Below are 15,959 nucleotides of genomic sequence, written 5' to 3'. Positions count from 1 at the left end.
CCCCCAGGAAGAAGAACTCAAGCTACGGCACTAGGTCGGGATCCTGTTATAAAATCATAATTCAATAGTTTTTTACAATCTGTTTCTTTACCTGGCGACTTCCACTGTTTTCTAATAACCTTTACTTGTTCATACCATTGAGTTACTGGCCTTTGTTCACAATAGGTGGTCTCATTTTTATATTCCAGATTGGTCAGATTCATGGTTAAAATTCCCCATGGAATAGATTCACCTACTGCCCTCGGTACTGGCAAACAAGCAGTGATCTGTGTGACATTTTGTAAATTTGCAAATTCTTTCGTCAATCCTACCATCAAATTTTCCTCAGCCATTTGTTTGGGAATGTCAATCACTTGTTGTTTCTACTTGTCTTTTGTTCCTGTCCACCAAGCCAGCCCATGATCCCACCAACACTACCAACCAAAATAAAATCCAAAAAATAATCATAACCTGATATGAAAAATTAAACATGTTTCAAAGTCAATTTTAAAGTCTCTGGGTCACAATTAACAATCTTCCACAAAGTAGGTGCTTTCTTCACTCAATAGTACGGACACAATAGCAAAGCATTGCCATCTGGCTTGATGTTTGGAACTGGATTCAGTAAGAGTTGCTGGAGATACCCAGCAGCACCTTGGGAAGTATGGGACAACTATTAAGCTGCATACAGTGTAAAAACATTTTCTCATCTCACTATCCCTACCTTTAAATTCAAATTATTCTTCGTATCTTCCTTCCAAGGCATCACAGTAAACGCTGAGTCATTCCATGCTTGCTTGAGAATTTTGGAAAATAGGAGTTTATAAACCTGGAGGACAAAATATTTTAATGAAATCATCTACTTGGAAGTGGAAGGCAAATCTGTAATACTGTAATTATAATTAAAATGATGCTTTCATGATCCACTATGAAACTGAATCACTAACAAATCAATTTTCCCTGTGATACCAAAAAGCATTGTTTTCTCATTTGCATTTGGGATGTAAGAAAAACTTCTTAGGTTACAAACAAGCTGTGCTTTCAAACCACAGCATGTTTCCCTCATTTTCACTGTCTGCTTCAGGCATGACAAAGACAGCTTAGCTGCTATAACTTAATGGACAGAGGGCAATATTTGTCCCACAATGCATTTGCAGAAAAGATGATGCCTCAATGTCATCTGCCCATCGGAAAAACTTAAGAACAGAAAACACAACACTTACATTTGGATTTTTGTCTGTAAAACAGCAGCTACTAAAATCTGAACAGCCAGGTCTATCTGTTCCCAGACAAAACACAGTCCACACAATCAAGTTTAGTTCCAAGGCACAGCTGACAGCAGCACCACAGAGCTGCTACCTCTGCAAGTATTGGTTCAGGACAGTCTAAACAAGCTGAGTATGTCCAAGTTGACAGAGAAAACCTCTAGCCTTACCCACGCTTCCTACTGTTGCAGTAGTTCTGGGGGAAGAAAATAAGGAGGAATGAAAAGCTGGTTGATAAGTAAGGTGAAGATGACCACTGTCTGTCTCTTAACACCTTACAGCAACTTCAGATACAAAGAGAGATCTGTATCAATGTGCACCAACATCACAGCCTGTTTTTTCTCACTCCTGCACCTCTCTCATCTCACCTCGCACATCTGCATTGGTCCATTTGGAAACTGTGGTGACTGCAGCAAGGCTCCAAAGCCCCGGGCTCCTCAGCTCCAGCACTGCCCAAGCTCTAGCCAAGGCTCGCTGACACAAGCCCCTGACTGTCACACACGGACTCACAATGTGGCTGCTGCCAGGCCACCACCACCACACACCAGCAGAAGCTTATGCAACCCACAAAAAGGGGCAGGGGGCCTGCGTCAGGCTGCAGAGAGGGGAGGATCAGCCCCCCCAACTCCACTAACAAACCAAAACATGACCTGCAGCCACTGCAAGCTACACAAAAACGGGTGCTGCTTTGAAAGGTCTCAGTTGAAAGCCGAATGAAATAGAAAAGAGAAAAACACAAAAGATAAGCAAAAGCCAGTTAGTCAGGCACTGGAAGGAAGGAATGGGCACTATCATTCTCCTTCTGTTAAAAGAAGACTTCATATATTCTTTCATTACCCCTTACTTAGGAAATCAACATTAGAAATAGTAACATTTAGCAGCAAATTACATAAAAAAACACCGTTATAATTTTGATTCTTTACAGAGAGTTAAGACATTCTCAAGCAGTTCCCAAAACCAGGATCAAACGGTAGTCTCAAGCCAGTTTGGTAGTACAAAATTAATTTTTCCCTTACAGAAGTTACCAATTTAGAACTCCAGCCATCACAGGTTTGCTAGGAAAGTTAATGCACAAAATCAAAACTTCTTGTTATTTCAGCAAGAGCAATTATAACAGCAAAGGCATGCTTTGTATCTGATGAGTAACTTCTTAACAATAGGGAGGTCTGGCACATGAACAGCAAAATGCAGAAAAGTCAAAACTCTAATTAAATTTACTGAAATATATAATGGAATGTGCTGTATGTTTAAGAACTCCTTCTTCACATATTTTAGTAATTCAAATACCAGCTCTTTACGGTACTGAATTGCTCAATATTCTAACTTTACTATGTGTTTCAGTGATAAACTTTGTTCCGAAATCTGCCTCCAGGTGAAGAAAATCTCCGTGCTCAATTTTGTTGTTGGGTTTGAAAGTGAATTCATTCATTCATATTTCAGAAATATTTTATACTGGAAAATAATTGCCTAGACACAACTTGTTAGTGACAAAGTATTTTAGACATCACACATATCAGTGTTGCACATGTTCTTCAGTTATATTAAAAATATTCAACGTAAAAATTGTGTTCAATTGAACTCTAGAACTACGCAATAGTCTTCTGCATCAAGTAAGAAAATCATCTTTTGCATACTACTGTTTTCTTAAGAATTAGCAGAGAAAAACTTCAGAACTTCTGCAAGACAACCATTACTTTATCCTACTGCACATGCGAGAAGCGTGGAAACAAGAATTGTAAGGTGAAGAGTTTATACCTGCATGTAGAGTCTACAAACCCTTGAGGGGAACATGTTAGTACAATCTCACTACTCAGAAACCATTCATTTATAGCTGTTTTCAAACAAAAAGATCTGTATGAACTGTGTGTGTGTCTACTCATGGAAAAAGTCCACACAGAACAGGTAGGAAGCTCAAGTCACTATTATAATATGAAGGATTAACCTGCTGCAGAAATTTAAACATAATTGCTCAACAGTGCTCGTAACAAGTTTAGTATTCAAAAGTCATTAAGTTAATTTTATAAACCAATCTGTTTTTACAGGTCTTACTCCTACAAACACTGCTATTCTTATCAATACATTGCCATATTTAGAACATACAATCTTTTATATTAAAAGTAACTTTATACTGTTTTATCTGTTCAACTGAAATGAGGATCATTGCTCACTTGATTACTTTTGTTAGCTTCAGCAAATTAAGTATGATGTATTTGGTTGAAGTATTGCCTTAATTCCTAAACCTAATGTGGCTCAAAAAATGTTCCTAAGGAATAAACATGATGCAGAGCTATTATCTAGAAAAACATTACACTTTTGAGGACTCAGCAAACAAAAAATAGGACAACTAACATCTTTCATGCTGTTAAATTTAGCTAAGAATTATATCATGTTCTTCAGAATCAAGTATTTCCCATGTTTCTGCAGCTTATGAAAACAAGAAGTCATGGGATTATAAGAAAGGCTCGTTTAATATGTTTTATAGAGACTTTGTCATCAAGAACACTACTAACTAGAAGATCTCCAAATCATGAGCATTATCAATTTCAATAGTATCTTCATGTTCCATCTTTGTTTCATGATGCCCCTCCTGCAGATCATCCAGGGAAGCCAGAGCCTCATTTGTATCACTAGCAAAAGTCTCACGAGACGCATCATCATATTCTTGCAGGTTAAGCCCTTTAATGGCCTTTTTCATCTTCTTTCCTAGAACTTGTATTCTCCTCTTCTTAGCTGCTTTTTTGTTTTCATACTCTTTTTGGTTTTCCAGATAGAATATTTCCTTGAAAGAAAAAAAAATAGAAATATTCATATTTCTAGTTTTTCCTAAAGAAAACATAAAAAAATAAAATTTTAATTACAAATACCATTCAATATTTAACTAAGATACACATTGACAGAAGTATGAGGAGAGACCGCACTTAAGTGCCCCATAAATAATTTTATTACATAATTACTCAGGGATATCAAAGTGCACGTAAGTAAGTATCACTAAGTTTTCATTTCAAGTTTGCTGATGATATAAAACTGGAAGGAATGGGTGGTAGCCCAAAGGGTCATACTGCCATAGGGAGGGACCTGTAGAAAAAATTAAACCAAAGGTTCTATGACAACTTGAGAAAAAAAAACTTTCCTCCACAATGGAAATTTGAATCCAGCTCTCATGATCTTTACTGTCAAACATTTGTAAAACCCATTACCATCTTCTATACTACAAAACACAATTGTTACAAGTTTTCTCCATACTTCAAGGGGGAGAATATAATACAGCAGAGCTAAATGCTGCTACAAGCTTTTCTTTCCTTGTTTTTTTTTTAAAAGAAAACAAAACTTGCATACCGAAAGCATTAATGCTTTTTTTTTTCCCCAAAAGCTGCAAGTCAAATGCTAAGAATATGCAAATCTGTGAGCGTTACATATGCGACAATGTCCATGACAGGATTACACGCATTTTTCCCCACAGGTTTGTATGACAAATGATGTCTCACACCATCGATCAAGTTCACTGAGTGAAAGCTGCCGTCTCATTAAACACTTGCCAGAATCAGCAAGAGAAAAAACCCCCACACAGTTACAAGGGTATGGAAAATGGGGTAGAAAAGCACTTTTTTTAATGGGGTAAACTGATCAACCTTGCAACTTTTTGTGACCATTACAAGCTATGAATGGTTCATTGTTGGTTTTTTTGTTTAAACATAAACCAGACAATCACAATTTATGTTGTTTTGTTCCTCAATTCCCAGTGCAAGGTGCTGGGATGGTTTACAAAGTGAGTTGTAGCCACCTACAAGCAAAATAAACGAGTTTTTCTATTAACAAAAGCTTCAATAAAGTGTCCAATACCAAACCCAAGTTGTTTTAATTGAATGAAGAAAATACCATCTCAGCCTATTTCACACCCTAAAAGGAAAGGCAATAATATTTACAAGCTGCCAAACTAATGTGGTGAGCATCACGGATTAGGCCAGTGAGCAATTCTGACTAGGTTCAGACCAGTATCTGACTTAATGAGGACTGCTGGCTGGTGCCACAGCTGGAGCTACACAGAACAGAAGTATTTATTGAAAGAACACAATTAAATCCATGCGTAATAACACAGAGCTCCAAAGGGAGAAATACAACTGCAGATAACACTGCTGTAAGGAATACACAAATTAAGAAAAATCCAGTGTTTATCTCTCCACACCCTATAGTGTCATCATCCTCAACAGATCTTTGTGACTGGCACTACATAAAAGGCATTTTCTCTGCCTAGCACAAACAGTAATTCATAATTTTTTAGTGTATTTTTTTGCTTATATTTCGGATGTGAGAAGTTTGATTCTTTGGAATATAGAATTAAATTTGTTGGAAGTTAAGAGAGAGATTAAATCAGAACATTTCTAGTATAAAAACCTCAAAATTTACTTTGGATGATCATTTGCACTCTGGACAATTTTACCTTGATTTGCTCTTCTTTGATGCTAGGTGTGTTCTTCAGCAGGTTTAAATAAACGCCCCCTGGTGTTCTTCTTCTAGTTCCATTCTTAACAGGGAAAGAGTAAATTAGTAATGGCAAGCTTAATACATTCAGTGTTGATATAAAAATACCATCTAACACTGCTTTGTATTGAGACAGAATATAAAAAATTAAGTTCTGCTGTGTTATCTATTACATAAAACCAGCCATAGCTGTTTTATTTATGACTGAATTAGTCATAAGAAGGTCAACAACCAGCTTGCTACATTTGGACAGGTGAACTATGAGGTTACAAAAAAACCCGTTATAACACAATACCAAACTGTTCAGCTACATGCAAGTCTGATTTTGGTAGTGCAGAAACAAAATGCTAATATTATTCTAACTACTCTCACAACTATCTACAACAACATATACACTAGGTTAAATATTCAGAACATTCTGAACACATAAACCCAGTAGAATGCCAAAAATGAGTTTCATAAAATTACATAGGTCTCAGGTTTTCTTAATTGTGCTCAGCAATTCTACAACCGATCTGCATAATCTGCATTTCTGCCTAAGGAATATGAAACACAATGTGGACTTTGAAGTTTCTCGCCACAACATATTAGTTCCACATTTCAACAGTTTTCAGTGTTGCAGTGTACCATACTGAAGCATGGAAGGACTCAGCTTTGAAATCTCTGTAAATCATAAGCACTAATTACCATACTATTACTCAACTACCATAGTATACAGTTGAACTGTTACTCCAGTGCTTGATATTGTATTAAGTGTGATACTTTTCTGCTAAATAACAAAGAAAAATACAACCCAAAAGTTCTACCTATAGAGATGGTGAATTTTTTAAGTATGTTCTTGAAACAGCAGATGACACGTATATCAAGCACAAAACCCCAACCAAGAAAAACGGTATGACCTGGCTTTCCAATAGCATACTCTGATCTGCAGCCAAAGCCACCAAGAGTCATGTTCTTTCATCTCCTTGGTAAACAGTTGTAAATAAGTACTTAGATCTTTCAAGACAATAGACTGCTTCTCAGACAAGTTGCTAGCTGGAAAGTTGTTGCTTTTTGGGGGGGTGGGGTGAGGGGTGTGTTTTTTCCTTTGTTTGGGTTTGGTTTTTAATAGGGCTATTTTTCCCCTCTTTTTCTCCTCTCTACTTCCAATGACAGAAGAGATGTAAAATATAAACAAATGCCTGAAAGTACTTACTAATTCCCTCCCACTTCTCTTCTGACCTTTTGTGCTAAGGCTCATTATTTGATAAACACTAACACACATTAAGAAATTAATAACCTAACCATTAAGTATAGGATTTTTACCATGATTTTTAATGTAAATCAGTATTGTTTTGCTCTACTGATACACAAGGCACTGTTTCTCTAACAAAGCTAACAGATTCTGTTTTGAAAGTTACTCTTCTAATATGACATCAGAAATGCTCACTACTGAGTATGCTGACCTCTGATGGCATGCCAATAAACCCAGTAGACATGTCAGTGCTGCCAAATATCCACCTGACCTACTGGGGCAATGTGCCAGAGGCTTCATTCACCTGGATCCTAACATTACAAGCTTTTATTCAAGCTTCAGAATTCTTCACTCTGAAGTCTGTCAGGGAAAGATCTCATCGGGAGGCAGAATAGAAGTACCTGTCCAACCTGAAAGCTGTACAATATCTATGAGTAAAAAGTTGCGTGTGGGTCCCCCACAAACTCACAATATCACATTTTTCTTACCACTATGAAGAGTCCACCATTTTGTTCCACTTCAGCTGTTTCCATAAGCAGTTCGATAGCTTTTCTTTTCCCAATTATTTTCACTACTCGGGCAATTAAATCTTTCTTTGGCTCACAAAGCCTGAGAATGGGGGTGGGGGGAGGAAAAAAAACCAACACATTAATTGTCAGTGTAACTTCTCCAATAAAACTGAACACAGAACCCCCATAATGAATAATTCATTTTGTGAGACATAAAACTGTTAAAATTGAAGAGTCTATACATTTAAATATGTTTCAATGGCTTCTTGCATCAGACTAGAAAAAACTGACAGCTGCTTAAACGAGGGGTCCTCAAGCTATGGCCCACGGGCCAGACATGGCCCCCCAGGCTCCTCAATCCGGCCCCCTGTATTTACAGACCCCCCCGCCCCCCCCCACCGGGGGCTGGGGGGGGGGGGGGGGCGGGGCGGAACCAAGCAGCGGCAGATGGCTGCCTGCCACTGCATCCGCACCGGCCCCCTGGTTAAAAAGTTTGAGGACCCCTGGCTTAAACAGACTTAGCAGTGGCAGCTTCAACAGTCAAATCCCCACCCTACACAATCTCTACACAAATTCTGACCCTACACAATCCTCCTGTATGCACACTTTCACAAGCACCTGTACACTGCAACAGGAACTGAGAAAGATACAGGGCAAAAGCTGCCACAAAATAGTCAGAATTTTTTTTTTATTTCAGGTCACTGTGTGGGCCAGCACAACAAAAGGTTATAAAGCCAGGCACAGATGGCACAGCATAGATCAAACACTACTGTGATGTGTATAACCACTATCCTACTGATACAGTTCGCAATCATATCACAGAAACACAGAAAGGTCTGGGCTGGAAGGTGCCTTAGAGATCATCTAGTTCCAGCCCCCCATCATGGGCCAGGACACCTTACACTAGACCAGGCTGCTCTAAGCCCCATCCAACCTGACCTTGAACACTCCCAGGGATGGGGAAGCCACAGCTGCTCTGGGCAACCTCTTCCAATGCCCCACCACTCTAATTTTCAGCACCACACCTGCTATAAACATTTAGAAAAAAGGGGCTTCTGCCCTATTTTGATCAAGTTCAATATAACAAAGGAAAGTTTATTACAAGAGACACAATCAAAGTTTTAAAACTCATGAATAAGAATTTATTAATTTGAAATTATGATTTCATAATTCAATTATGAAAACTACTGAGACTGGTAACAGCATTAATAATTGTCTAATTGCTGTATTTCAGCATCTGGCAATACTAAGCATCACATGCAAGAAACCAACAATGATCAGTAAATCCAGGTTTTATTGAAATATTAAGTTAACCATGAGTAAATCTTGTAACGCTTACTCCCTATTTAACATAATTTTCTCCCCTTGCACCAATGAAAAAGGATTGGAGCAACTTAAGTCATCTAAGTAAGAATGACTGCAGTCATGCATCCTCCCTCACATCATCAGTCCAGTGCTGCCAGTGCCACCTCAAAGAAAACTGCAGCAAACTGCTTCAGAAAAGATCTGTCTGCAAACTAACTCTAAAAACAGCAACAGGCTTTTGGACAGACAAGTTTTCTGACGCAGCTCAGTACAGTTACTGAACAGGATTGTGAAAAGAACTGGATGGTGGTAAGGGTGCATATGGCTGGAGCTTGGTAATCCCAGCACTGGCTTCCATAAATTAGCACAGAACTACAATACAGTTTTACCACAGAGAAAGAGGCAAGGCTTTATTTCAGTACTGGTGCAGCCCTTGGTTATAACAGCAGCAAAGCATTTTCTTCAGGTGAGCATGTTCCACATAAAGAACACACACATTTCAGAAGCTGTACTCTCCAAAGCACTACACAGTCCAAGCAATCTACAGTTTCAAAGGTTAACAACTTAGCCAGATTTTCACGGTGACCATAACAGTTGTTCTTTGGCATCCAACTCCAAATATGCACCTTTACTCATGGGGTATTTCTTTTAAAAGCCACTACTAAATCTTACCATGAAAAAAAGTATTTTCCCCTGCCATTGTTCTCAAACACCCAACTATTTAGGAGGATCTTAAAAAAATATATATAATTAGACAGTATTATGTATGCCTCTACAAGATAATAGCCATAATGCTGCATTTTTAATACCAGGATTTTGGAAATACACACAAGGCACTCATGTTTTTTGTAATCTTGTATGATATCTTACATCTTTAGCAGTAAGAAACATTTTTTCCCACCTCTTCTTTGCCATCAACAATTACCAATACTTACTGAAGTGAAAATACACTGTTATTAAACTCACCGATAAGCAATTTCATCTGCCACTTTTTCCTCTGAATCTTCTTCTGTTATATGATACCTCCCTTTGTATTTCATCTCTTGTCTTTCACCCAGTCTATCTTTAACAGGCCGCTTCCGTTTCAGAAAGCCTTGTCCATTTTCTTCTTCTGCTGGCAATGTTTTCTTGTCATCATGCATGTATTCATCCAGTTCTTTATCTAAAGTCTCTGCCTCCTTTTGCTGAGCTTCTTTCATCAGCTTTTTAGCCAATAAATAATTGTAAGTCTCAGACTGCCTGCTTCTGTCAATACTACCATCCATGCCTAGAATCCCAAGCTCAGTAGCCACCGCATCCTGATTCTGCTCCTGGAGCACCAGACCCCAAATGTTGTTGACCTTCTTGGCACCTACTGCAGTTTGTTTTTGGTGGCTCTGGCTAAGCTGAAAAGGCTCAGATTTAGCAGGAGGGAAGTTGAAACACTTCTGTCGCTTTCGTTTCCAAAGACAGCTGTCATCGTCAGAATCAGAAACGCTTTCATCACTTGAATCCACACTTTTGGTTGTCCGATAAGGAACAGCTGGTGCACATGATGAAATGCTGCTCTGGAACAGTCTGCCTGAATCGTTGCCATCATGTGATTTCTGAAATAAAAGAATAAAAGTCCATTAACTGACTTTTATAAATTAAAAGAGCTATCAAGTCATGTCAAAGCTGATCAGCTAATAAACTTAATTCTGACTCATGTGACTGTCTAAGCAGTCCTCCATGAGCATTTTCTTGATAACAGTTGACAGGAGCATCCTATGAAATGTCTGTATTATGACAGACAGCATGGCTGCTGGAAGAAGGGTTTGCCGGAGTCAAGAAGTCACTCAATACGAGTTATGCATCTTGCTCAACTTTATTAGTTTCTAACACTACTTATATAGAATAGATACACATGCATATTCGTAAAGCAAAAATAATTGATTATTAGCCTCTAAGCGCGTGCAGTTCTCACACCCCTAATTATCATGACTAAAATAAGCATTCTATCCATGTAGCTAGTTGTGTTGCTGTGCTTCAGCCTTGTAGTTTGTTACTCCCTATTTTCCCATACCAGTCCCCATCTTTCTTGGCCCTGCACCTGCTTTCCCAGCAGCTGTAGCTTGTTACACCCACGGCCTGTTGGCACAACATAATGACTTGGTCTCTGGATTCAAGAACAGCTCCAGGCCACCTTTCTTGTTAACTTCAGCACAGCAACTTCAGTACAATTCTGATTACAGGCCTATTCTAATACCAGGCCTGGACTGTGCAGATCTTCAGAGATTCTAAGGCCATGCTTCTGCAGCCATTCTTCTACACATGGCTACTACCAAAAACACCTACCAGGATTTGCTAACCTATTTAATGTAATCTTTGTTGAAAGAAATTAAGATTATCGTGACACTGAAAAAGCTATTAAAATTCCTAAATCAGACAAAGACACAACATGCACAGCAGCTCTAATAAAGATTAAAAAAATCAAACCACCACAGCAACTTACAAGAAGTTTTTTAACAGTACAGAAATTAATATTCTCTCCAGATTCTGAAAGGGGTCAAGATTAGTGATCTGCAACCACAATATTGTTCCCACAGACTCAAGTGAGAAGAAATAATGACCAAAAGATGCAAAACCGAACCCATAAAACTTGCATGCTGACCAGACTCTGAGAAGCTAACAGTATATTGTGATTCAATTAAGACAGCACATGACCAGCTGGGGAGAGTAGCACCTTACAGAAGACTTGGGGTTTTCTTCCTTTAAAACAAGACACCACAGACTCACTATGCCTTAGTAATTAGGGCAAAATCCCTAAAGGCTTCACTAGACCTTACAAAAAAAAGTCTCATTACTATAAAAACATTCAAGAAATGCTGTTTCCCCCTGTACTGGGTCTGGCTGAGCCCCACAGCAGCCCTCACAGTGCTGTGCTTTGTATCGGTAGCCAGGAAAGTGGTGATAACACACCAGTGTGCTGACTACTGGTGAGCAGTGCTTGCAACAACATCAAGGCTATTCCTCCAAACTTCCACCTGACCCTGACGAGCAGGCTGGGGGTGGATGGCCAAGACCTTGCCAGGGGGTCACAGCCAGTACAGCTGGCCCTAACTGACCAATGGAATATTCCATACCATAAGATGTATGCTCAGATATAAAAGCTAAGAGAAAGGAGGAGGAAGGGGGGTCATTTGTTATTTACACTTGTCTTCCAAAGCAACCACTGTGTGTACTGAAGCCCTGCTTCCCTGGAAGTGGCCTAACTTTGCCTGCTGATGGGAAGTAGAGAGTAACATATTTTGTTTTCCTTTGCTTCCATGTGCATAACTTTTGCCATTTCTTCATTAAACTGCCTTCACCTATACAGACAAGTGTTTGGGGTTTTTTTGGGGTTTTTTTTTTTTTTGTTATCCCCCCCCTCTCCATTCTGCTGAGCAGGGGAGTGACGGAGTGGCTTGGCGGGCAACTGGCATCCACCCAAGGTCAATCACCAAACCACCCCACACCTGCCAAATAAATGAAAACACGAAAGCCAAACCTGCTCAAATCTGCATAACCTGTGAAAGAGCCATAGGTATCATAACCCAGAATTCTTATTCCCAATTACTGGAAACTTTTGGCCACACTGCCTGTGATCACCTGTAGTAAGCATTTTCCTCACTTATAATTCCAGTATTTCTCCAACTGACTTCCTATCACAAAGTTATATGCTATCCTGTGATCTTTAAAAACAAGATGTCTTCCTTCAGTTTAAGGTGAAATAAAAACTCTTTCTTTAACCTTGCTGCTTTCACTATTTCTTCTTCCTCCTATTAGCAAACAGAAGACAGAAGTCTTCAATTTATTTTATGGTGTTATGAAATATAAATCTTTAATTTAAAACGTAATCCATAATGTAAAATACTAACAACTCCATAAACTAAAAAAACACCACAAGCAAAAACAAAAATCCCACATCTCTAGTAATTTTTGTGCTACACATCCCAGAACTATATTGCAAGTAAATCAAAATACCTAAAGAGTATAAAAACTTACATGTGCAGCCTCATACACTTACTTATTTTGAAATCTTTCCCTGCCCACACACACCCATAAAGTTCGTAACACACTCTAACGTGAAAACAGTATAAGGCACTTCGAAATAAATAATACCTATTCAGGAATTTACGGATGCATAAGAGTTGTGAAGTCAAGGGACAGCAGTAATCGCCCCTCATTGTTTTCATGAGTGTTTACAACGGCTTGTTTCTATTGTTCTTGAGGCGACCCACGGTACCGGTGAGCACTCTGCTTTGCTCGCCGGACCCAGAGCCCAGCAACAACAAAAGCCTTCCCCGCCCCGCGACAGCGAGCGGTCTTCCCAAACGAACGGGCACCGGAGACACAAGCCAGTTCCAGGGCCCAGCGGTCACCCCTGGGGAAGGGCCCCCCACCACAACCCCCCGCCCCCCCGCAGACCACGGGCTGGGCTCGGCCGGCCCCGCTCCCCAACGCGCCCCTCGCTCTCTGGCCGGCAGCGGGGCACCACGGGCGGCGGCAGGGCCCCTGCGGCCCTCTCGCTGCCTTCTCCCGGTGGGCCCTCCGCCGCCAGCGGTGGCGCGGCTCCGGCTGTAGCCCGGGCCTCGCCGCCGGCTACCTCCTCTTCCTCACCTGCTGAGGGTCGTCAGGGGAGCCGGCACCGGGCATGTCGGAGTCCGAGTCGCAGAGCTCACCGTCTTCCACGTCGCCCTCCATCCTCCGCGCCTCCAGCGCCATGTCAGCGCCGGAGCGCGGCGGCTCGTGGACGGGAGCAGGACACGTACGGTGCGGCGCACGACAACCGCCACCCACCAGTAGGGAGAGGGCGCGGTTATGACGGCGGGCGCGGTGCATGTCGGGAACGCCGGCGGGAAGCGGGGCTGATGGCGCGCCGCGCGTCGCCGCCATCTTGTCCGCGGCGACGTGGCCCGGCACTGCCGTGGTGTTGTTGCGTGCCGCTTGTCTTGTCGCTGCAGTTGTGGAAGTAGCCGGTGCTGCACAAAGAAGGAAGTTTAGGTGAAAATCCGTCCCGGTCGGCTTTATTGCGTGCCGGGGGCGGCTGGCAGGGCCGTGCAGCCACCCGGTGCCCGGGGTACTGACCACAGCGTGCAGTTCCTCAACACAACAGGCAACAACAACAACAGGCTGTTGTACTACCGAGTTAGTAAAATGGCCCAGTTTGCTCTCGGCTGCAGGTTGTTGCGATGTTTCTTAACAAATGCTGGAAGAAAAGCAGTTTCTGCCTACAGCATGTCACTCAAAACCCACCGGAGGAGTGGAGAAACATCTGTTCTCTGCTAGTCAGCAGGGTCTAAGTGACCTCCCTGGATCCATTTCAACCTAAATTACAGTGTACCCCTATTGTGTTAGTTTGTGTATGACTCAAGCCATCATTTGTGCGCTGTAACCACTTCCCGAGGGCATATGTATGGATCTATAATGCAGGACACTAATAGGTATTGGTTTAATTAAGCAATTTATAATCTGATATGGATAAATTTTTATCACAACACTAATCCAGTTCAAAACAGGCAGGTAGGCTGTTAAATCCACACTACCACCACCACCCCCTGAAAAAAAAAAATAAAATCCGAGCCTGATCAGAATAAAGCACAAGACAGAAGAGTCCAGCGATAATTTCTAGGGCTGTTCAAAATCTGTGTTAAACAACTAAAAGAATGCTGATCATGGAGTTTAAATGTTCTCCTTACTTTCTGTGAATAATAACGCATACATGTGATGGTGTTTGATGACACAAGAATGAGATAGTGGAGATGTGAGTGAGAAAGTGATGAAGGAATATACACAGCATTGGACAAATGTCCAGTATCTTCAACCGGTATAAACAAGTATAGATCAGATAATTTAGGACAGGCCTGCAGCTATAGATTCAAATACATTGGTGCATTTTACAGTATTACATCTCTGCTTGCAAGACAATGAAGTGTTATTCTCATATCAGGAAAAAAGATCCATTTGATTGTAATTTTTTTGCAGATTTTCATGGGTACTGACTCTCCAATAAAGGGAAAGAAACCATTGTGTCACATTTTGTCTGAAAACAGATGTTTTTCCCAGTTGGGGTCCTACAGAAATGGAAAGGGCTAAGAGATTATTGGTAGGCATCCTTCAACCTGAACTTGAGAAAATGAGCATTTACTTCAGTGATAGACTGTGATGGTCAGTGGTCAACCACTTCCCATTTGGCTATGCCAATCAGGAGTTCAAAGAAGGTGCTGGTTGTTTTAGCTCTGATTAATGACAGATAGATGAATTTAGATTATGTCTTCCTTCAGTAATTCATATATTTCCTTTGGTAATTAATATATATAAAGTCCCACAGCTGTGTACACAAGCTAGTGGGGCAGAATGCATACCAGCTGAGAAACGCTTACTGTGTGTCTGGGTGGAATTTGAAAACCTTGAGGTAGGCATTGAGGCTTCTTGTGCAGTGAAAAACTAAGCAGAAATCCATTCATTAACACCCAAAGCAGGGAGCAGCCCAAACCTACCCAATGAGGACAACTAAGCCAAGGGAATGGTCTTTTCTGTTACCTGACATCTCAGGCTGCTGTTAGGTCTGTCACTGTTGGCACCATGCAAAAAAGCAGTGGTTCAATCCTGCAAAGTATGGTGTGTTACTTACTTAGAAATACAATTTTCTGCAAGACTTAAGAAGCTATTAACAGTTCCTGCCCCCCACAGTTTGAATGATGAGAAAATAGGAGGCTATTATTGAGTAAATAAAAAATTATAAACATTATGCTTTACAGTTCTAAATCTAGATTAAGATCAGATCAATGTCAGTCAAAGTACTAAGTAGCTGGCAGTGTGGGATGGGATGCTTTTTAGAGCTTCAGAGAATCTGCACAGAATTCTGATGCAGGAAACAGAATCCAGTGGAAATTAGTTTGATGCCCCATCTTAACGTAGGAGAAAATTCATGCAAAGAAAGGAATTGTAATTAACAGTAACATGTACCTTGTCTGACTTCCACAATATTTGCAAGCTAATTCTTGCCCATCAAGAGCTGTACACCTGTGCATGTACGGATACGACAAATTATTCTCAAAATGTGAAATACAGTCACATATTCAATGCAATATAAATTCATAAAATATGTGTCAAACAAGGATTCTGCAAAATAATCCAGTCACACAACAACACAACACATGATGTGGGTCACACAACACATGTTGA

The 15,959-nt window shown here is 40.6% G+C and overlaps 1 protein-coding gene across 1 annotated transcript; it reads right to left on the bottom strand.

Annotated features, from left to right (window-relative positions):
- Positions 1-2,672: 2,672 nt before the first annotated feature.
- PHAX (phosphorylated adaptor for RNA export) lies at positions 2,673-13,600 on the bottom strand. The gene is made up of 5 exons (XM_056325149.1): positions 13,392-13,600; positions 9,738-10,357; positions 7,446-7,566; positions 5,683-5,766; positions 2,673-4,023 (listed from the first exon to the last, which is right to left on the bottom strand). Exons 1-5 carry the CDS (start codon positions 13,494-13,496, stop codon positions 3,754-3,756), a joined length of 1,200 nt encoding a protein of 399 aa, XP_056181124.1. The 5' UTR covers positions 13,497-13,600; the 3' UTR covers positions 2,673-3,753.
- Between the last annotated feature and the right edge of the window lie 2,359 nt (positions 13,601-15,959).

This window comes from Falco biarmicus, chromosome Z (assembly GCF_023638135.1).
Source record: "Falco biarmicus isolate bFalBia1 chromosome Z, bFalBia1.pri, whole genome shotgun sequence".
Lineage (NCBI taxonomy): Eukaryota > Metazoa > Chordata > Aves > Falconiformes > Falconidae > Falco > Falco biarmicus.
The sequence above is the reverse complement of the archived record's forward strand: the minus strand, read 5'-3'. Positions and strand labels throughout refer to the sequence as shown.

Coding starts and splice junctions, on each gene's coding strand:
- PHAX (XM_056325149.1), bottom strand. CDS start 13,496: ATGGCGCTGGAGGCGCGGAGGATGGAGGGCGACGTGGAAGACGGTGAG. Junction 10,358..13,391: donor CCCCTGACGACCCTCAGCAG/GTGAGGAAGAGG, acceptor CTTTTATTTCAG/AAATCACATGATGGCAACGA. Junction 7,567..9,737: donor GCAGATGAAATTGCTTATCG/GTGAGTTTAATA, acceptor CCCCATTCTCAG/GCTTTGTGAGCCAAAGAAAG.